This window comes from Phoenix dactylifera, unplaced genomic scaffold (genome assembly GCF_009389715.1).
Source record: "Phoenix dactylifera cultivar Barhee BC4 unplaced genomic scaffold, palm_55x_up_171113_PBpolish2nd_filt_p 000274F, whole genome shotgun sequence".
In the NCBI taxonomy this organism is placed as follows: Eukaryota; Viridiplantae; Streptophyta; class Magnoliopsida; order Arecales; family Arecaceae; genus Phoenix; species Phoenix dactylifera.
This window is the reverse complement of record NW_024067759.1, coordinates 226,688-234,213: the sequence shown is the minus strand read 5'-3', so window position 1 is coordinate 234,213 and position 7,526 is coordinate 226,688. Positions and strand designations below refer to the sequence as shown.

At 40.3% G+C, this 7,526-nt stretch overlaps 1 protein-coding gene across 1 annotated transcript; it reads left to right on the top strand.

Moving 5' to 3' along the window:
* The first annotated feature begins 2,379 nt into the window (after positions 1-2,379).
* LOC103718066 (tubulin beta-2 chain) lies at positions 2,380-4,435 on the top strand. Its single transcript, XM_008806715.4, has 3 exons — positions 2,380-2,852; positions 3,094-3,363; positions 3,449-4,435. The coding sequence occupies exons 1-3, from the start codon at positions 2,459-2,461 to the stop codon at positions 4,123-4,125; spliced, it is 1,341 nt and encodes a 446-aa protein (XP_008804937.1). The 5' UTR covers positions 2,380-2,458; the 3' UTR covers positions 4,126-4,435.
* The last annotated feature ends 3,091 nt before the right edge of the window (positions 4,436-7,526 follow it).

Sequence of the window (7,526 nt, the reverse complement as noted above, 5' to 3'; positions counted from 1 at the left end):
ACATTAACGAGGTGATGAACGGTCGGAATCGAGCCGATCAATTTAGAAAATTTAATATAAAGTAGGTAGGTTTTGGTGGGTGAGAGAGAGCGAGAGATTGTTCCAGTAATGTCCCCAAAACTAAGGAATGAACTGTCAGAATCCCATTCCTTGATTAGATGGGCCACTCCAACTATAATGCTTTCTACTGAAACAGTGCAAAGATTTTCCAATCCAAAACTTTGTTTTGTCTGCTTTGGAAGCAAACATATATCAGGTCTCGTCAGATTAGTTCACCAAAAGACTTTTTGGCAGGCATCTGATCAAAAGAGTGGCTTCGCCTGGCAACACATCTACTCCAATCCCATGCTTCTCAGGCAAGCATGCATAACTAGCCTTCGGAGACAAGCAGCTCCTGGACTTAAAAAGCCAATGACCCATCCCCCTTCTGAGCAAGTACCACAATTACACCGTAAAGGCCTCATGATAGCTCAACCAATTGGCTCAAATCCCAATTCTTTCCTCCCACAACTTTGAAAACCTTCCTACGCGTGTGAATGAGTCACACGTGTGAGAACTGAGTCGTGTCGAAAGATCTGGGGTCTAATCACCGTTGGCAAGTCGATCATTTGTGCTGTTGCCGATCTGCGGTTCCATCAGTGCTTTTAGCTACAAGGTTACACTCCTAGGTCTGTGTCACTCCAGCTCAAATGAGAGGGAGAGACGACCTTCAATGGTATCTCACGGTGCTTAATAAAATTCAAGAATATAAGCTGTTACATGGGAGGGAGGAGGGAGGATATCATATGGCCAATGACGTATCCATTGATCAATGTGCAAGTATGTATATGAGTTGGATGTGAGCATTAGGAGGGTGTAAACAGGGTGGCATTTGGTGTTGAGAACGAATGGCATGTGTATGTGGAATATAACGCAATTATTTATAGATTATTTAAATACACAATAACATGAAATATTTTTGGAACTTTGTGATGTCAACTTGCAGGGTAGCAGGTGAGGGTACTAGCGAGGCTTTTATGTTATTACCATAGCAATGATCCTTGATGATATATGTCACCATAACCGCTTGAGTATTAAACTAAAGTTCCCCATGATTGTGGCTCTTTGTAATGCTTCATTCCTTATAATGAGCTTAATAAAACTTCGATTGGGGTGTTGTTCCAATCTTTTGTCGCAAATACAAGTTCTATCTGGGGCTTCTTTTGTTAGGACTGTAATTTTAGATATATTGGAACTAGTTCTATCCAATAGAGTAAGAAATTCAATCAAAGACCGAATCTACACCTGACTCTTGGTCATTTCTGATCTCTACTAATAGCATGTGTTTCGAGAGTGTCCTGGCATAACTGGAGGACGCTACTTTTTGCTTCGGGACATCTAGGGTATAGTTAATGGTGACATTATTTTTCGGGCAAAGCATGTTTTTAGAGAGGCCAACAGAGTTACGGACTAGGTGACCTCCTTTGTTGCAAATCATTCTGAAAGAATTTTTTTGATAGGCAAAACAGAGCTGCCTCGGGTATTTCATGATTTGTTGTATTTTAATTTTTTTGAAAATATTCATATTAGATAGATATGAACCATCTAGTATAGCAAAAAACATGGTATGTGTTTATAGATTTAGAAGTAAACTAAGCAATGTGGACTGCCAAACAACTTGTTACATCACATTCGAATGTAAATTCTTTCATTGCTATTTGCCAGCTAATACTTGCAAATCACCATATCATTATAAATCCTCAATGCTTATCCATGCTTTCTATGATCTAGAAGTTGGGACCAACAATTCAAGCATCCTGCTACCTAACTCCAATCATATGGTTCTTTTTTAAAACTCCAAATTACATGGATATTGAAACTAATGGTTCATGGACAGATAGGACTCAAAATTTAAAAATACAGCTAGTTGAAAAATATCAGAAGAAGACAGTCATGATTATGGTCCTCTAAATGAGACAGTGACCCCCCAACGAGGCCATTTGGATACATAAAACTGCAGCAAGTTCACTGGCATTCTGGAAGCAGCGTGCTACCACATGGCTTCCAACCAATCACATAGGTTTGGGAAAAACTAAGGGAATTTTTTTAAGAAAAAAAAGGTCACGGAAAAATTCTACAAAGCAACAAACCGATAACCAAACCGTCTTTAGTCTGACGTGGACGAGTAGATTGGTGCGAGATGGGACAGAGAAAGCATTTGGTACTTACTTTGGGCCGCATAATGATGCTTGCGATAAATAATTAGGTTTCCTGCTGGTCCCCCCTGCGGCCCCTCGGATTCCATTTCAAAATTCGAATCCCCCTAAAACCAGACGTCCGTTATGGTCTCCGTCAAGAAACCCCGATCCCTTCCTTCCCCTGCCCGTTATATAAACCTTCTTCCCCTCTCAATCCCCTCGTCGTAGACAGATCTCCTCCTGCTTCCTCCAGCGCCATTGCCTGTCCGATCTCTATCAAGATGCGCGAGATCCTCCACATCCAGGGCGGCCAGTGCGGCAACCAGATCGGGGCCAAGTTCTGGGAGGTGGTGTGCGCGGAGCACGGCATCGACGCCACCGGCCGCTACCTCGGCGACTCGGATCTCCAGCTCGAGCGCGTCAATGTCTACTACAATGAGGCCAGTTGCGGCCGCTTCGTCCCCCGGGCCGTCCTCATGGACCTCGAGCCCGGCACCATGGACAGTGTCCGATCCGGCCCCTACGGCCAGATCTTCCGCCCGGACAACTTCGTCTTCGGCCAGTCCGGCGCCGGCAACAACTGGGCCAAGGGCCACTACACTGAGGGCGCCGAGCTTATCGACTCCGTCCTCGATGTCGTCCGCAAGGAGGCCGAGAACTGTGATTGCTTGCAAGGTGAATTTTTTCTTCATTTTTATACTCTTTTTTTCCCATTTTTTTGGGCTATGGACGTATACCAACTCCGATAGAAAAATTTGTTTCTAAAATTATTATAATTTGATTTCATGATGCATCCATCTTATTTTAGTATCATGTTCTAAGTGATCTGATGGCAAAGAAGAACCGGTTCTTCTTTTGGTGTTTGCTTCAGATCAACCCATTTTCCTTATTTTTTCGTCTTCTTGATTTCTTGCAGGGTTCCAGGTTTGCCATTCCTTGGGAGGTGGAACCGGTTCAGGCATGGGCACCCTGCTCATTTCCAAGATCAGAGAAGAGTACCCGGATCGCATGATGCTCACCTTTTCCGTCTTCCCGTCGCCGAAGGTCTCCGACACGGTCGTCGAGCCTTACAACGCCACCCTCTCCGTCCACCAGCTGGTGGAGAACGCCGACGAGTGCATGGTGCTCGACAATGAGGCCCTCTACGATATCTGTTTCAGGACCCTAAAGCTCAGCACTCCCAGCTGTAAGAATACCCCTCTCCAAATCCTTTAAGAAAAAAAACATGATCTTTTTTCTCTAAATTTGACGAGCTTAATCGGCGGCGGCAGTTGGTGACCTGAACCACCTCATCTCTGCTACCATGAGCGGTGTTACTTGCTGCCTTCGCTTCCCTGGGCAGCTCAACTCTGACCTGCGAAAGCTTGCCGTCAACCTCATCCCCTTCCCCCGCCTCCACTTCTTCATGGTGGGGTTCGCTCCTCTAACCTCCCGCGGATCGCAGCAGTACCGTGCACTCACGGTCCCTGAGCTCACCCAGCAGATGTGGGATGCCAAGAACATGATGTGCGCTGCCGACCCGCGCCACGGCCGCTACCTCACGGCCTCCGCCATGTTTCGCGGCAAGATGAGCACCAAGGAGGTGGACGAGCAGATGATCAATGTGCAGAACAAGAACTCATCCTACTTCGTCGAGTGGATCCCGAACAATGTCAAGTCCACAGTGTGCGACATCCCCCCGACTGGTCTCAAGATGGCGTCGACGTTCATCGGGAACTCGACCTCGATACAGGAAATGTTCCGCCGTGTCAGCGAGCAGTTCACCGCCATGTTCAGGAGGAAGGCCTTCTTGCATTGGTACACTGGAGAAGGCATGGACGAGATGGAGTTCACCGAGGCGGAGAGCAACATGAACGATTTGGTGTCGGAGTACCAGCAGTACCAGGATGCGACAGCCGATGAGGAGGGTGATTATGAGGATGAGGAGGCGGATCTTCAGGAGGATTGATCTGACTTGGCACCATATTGCTTCCTCTTTTACAGCGTGCTCTCTTCGATAGTTGTAATTTTTGACATTTCATATGTTTTCAGTTTGAGGTCTGTTCTATACTTCTATTCTACTATATGGTGTTCTGTAAGGGGTTTTTCATGTATTTTGATGCAATATCCAATTGCAAAATGTTTAGTGTCTTGGATTGATCTCCAGAAATTGACTAATGCTGCTGAAGTTGGACAGCAAGGATATGTCATGAGTGATTGCATAGTTCTTGTCTCACGCAAATTCATGCAAGAAGAAAAAATATCATACGTGAAAAGAATCTCAAGCAATCCTGTCTTTCTAATCTATGGAAATGGCAAAAGTGTGAATTATTGCTAATTACTTATTAATAAACAAATGTGAAATTCAAACAATAAAGTAGGTAAAATTGAATAGTATGTATACAAGACGCCTCCAAGCATATCAAATGTATGTATTCTTAACTATTTCAAGGGTAAAGTTTATTAAGCATAGTGCTATTCAGATTTCTAACTCGATATAATATCACATAAATGGTGATCTAGAGGGCTTCTTTTGCTTTCTTGACCTCCTCCATAAAGGTATCATATCATTGCTTGAAGTCAAAGTGTTATTATCTGATGATGATGGTGCTGGGAATTTGCTTTCTGATGTTGATGGTCTTGACAAAGCTTCCTTCACCTAAATTTACATAAGCAAAAGAGAAATATAATTATTGCAACATCAAGCAAAGTTGGATGAGAAGATGTAGTTCGAAGCCCTTAAGACTGCATCAATTTGAAAATCTGGCATCATTGAATTGGTTGGGTTCTGCCTACCTTGCAATGGATGGAACAGAATTGAAAATCTGCGGTAGGCAATCTGAACATACATGTCTTGCATCGTCTGGTGTTGGTTGTTGTACGAAACTCATTTTGATTTTCATTCGCTAACCTACTTCCGATGCAGATCACATAATCTCCATTGTTCATAAGTTTTTGGATGTCAGAACTATCTATGCGTTCTTTGATGCTCTCCTCTCGAACTGCCTTCTTGTGTGTTGTATTGAATATCTGCAATAATGTGTACCAAAAAAAAATCTGCAATAATGATGAAATGCATATGGTTCGATGGAAAGGCCATAGAATTTACTTACCATTGATATATTGAAGCACAAAACCTTTTTATGTTCTATGATTCTAGAAAACCAATGAAGCTTTATTCTGGTATGGACATGGCTTTGGGGAACCAATTGTTGCCATGTGTTTTACATGACACCTAGTGGACAATATCATTTAATTGTATGTGTTATTGTTACTATAGCAATAGCAAGATTATGTATTGGTAATGCCCAATTGAAATTAGTGCAAGAAATAGAAATGACAAGGAATGTGCACCCAATCTAGAGATGCAACTTGGTTAAACTCAACCTAAGAATATTAGCCTAGTCTACTCACCATAGAGGTTTTATGAGCTTGGTCAGTGTTTGGCTAAAAAGTCTCAACCCAACCCTAAGTTGCATCAGGTTAGGGTTTAGCTAAAGTTTAGCTTGAACCCAACCCTAACTCAGTTGGAATGTAATTCAATTTTATATGACCCGTCTCAACCCGATGTAATTTATATTTTTGTTTCACATAAAAAATCCTAACTTTTTATTTAACCATATTTTTTAGCCTTCTTAGTTTGACTAACAAAAATATGAAACAAAAAAGTCCAAAACCATTCTCCAATCTTAAATTTCCTATACAATTTCAACTAACCTAATTAATCTAATACTCCCCAACCCAACTCGACACTAAAATTGACTTAAGTTTGGGTTAAAGAACCCCAATTTGAGATTTGGTTGAGCTACATTGGGATCTGCCGTCAACCTGATCCAACGCGCTTGAGTTGCGACTCAAACTCAACCTAAATACTCAAGAATTAACCCTTTTTCTTTATTTTTCTAATCAATAGCTGTTTTGCTTTGAAACATGTGAAGTAAGGAGCCAAAGTTTGACCATGATCTATAAGAATAAAAAAATCATGTTTTAGCTAAATCCATATGTGCAGTATTGAAAAATCACTTGCCTGAAGAATAGTGTGACTCTCGTGCTCTGACTTTAGCTTGGGATCACAACAAGAGGGACAGATTGGATCACCCAGACAATCGAGGCAATACATATTGCAGTCTTTACCATGTTGTCGACATTTGGAATGAAACTTTTTCTCAGCTTGTATAAGCGGCAACAACCAATGAAGTCGATCGGGATCGCAAATGAGACTGTACATGATATCCTCTGGACGATGCAGAAATAAGAAACGTCAATAAAGAATAAAGTTATATTTATTTTGAACATCTTTTTAAAAATAAAAAGTACTATAATCTTAAGTGATATAATCACCATCCAAAAATATAAGAAAATGTGTATATTCTTCTTTCCATTCTACAAACTGTTGAATATAAGTATACTAAATATAAATTTTATAAAAAAATTATTTATATATTTTTTAAAGCAAATTTTGGCATAAGTTATTAATTCTGAAATGTGTAAAGACAAATTGCTAGAAATTTTAGAAATTCCTGACCTTTATCTTATGTGGATCCTGGGGTTGCAAATCAAAAAACATTTTTGTTTCTATCATCACAATTAAATTAGCAAACCTGACATATAGGACTTGGGGTCAAAATGATGCTTTTGACTTAATTGAAAAACAAAGATGATTTTGATGCTGTAAAAAGTAAGTGTTGTGCCCTCGACTTGAGTTCAAGAATCGAAGGTTATATCAACTACTGCATAGTCATAGGAACTCTCTCTAGAAGCATACAATGTATCTCAACATAATATCATAAATATGTAGCAAAATAATTTAAATAATAATGTATAAACTTTATTTTTATAACAAGCTCAACATTTAAATATCTCACGATTCTAATATTATTAATGAACTCTTGATATAAGATAATATCTGTCAAAGTTCTACTAATCGCTTTTCCATATTGAAAACTCCGATCAAGCTAGTTCTTCTTTGAAGCTATAAAAAAAAAATTAAGAAATCGTATAATGAGTTAGACAGCCCAATAAGCAATGATCACTTTAGCTAAACAAATTAGGCAATCAAATAAATAATAATTTGTTTGTATGCATGTACTAAATACTATCAAATATTTTTTAAAATATTAAATTTCTTTTTATGGATTCAAATTCTTTCAAATATTCAATCCATCTTATTAATCCTTAACTATGACCACATCTTTTCTATGGCAGGATCATAAGACCGAGCATCTTCTTACGGTGAGCTGCTCATCATCTTGTAGCAAGTCCTTCGGGACTGCGTATCTGCTTGTGGTATGTCGCTTATTATTTTGGACACAACCTTTAGGACAAATCATGTGCCAACGTACTAGCCTCTATTGGCGGAATCCTCAATAT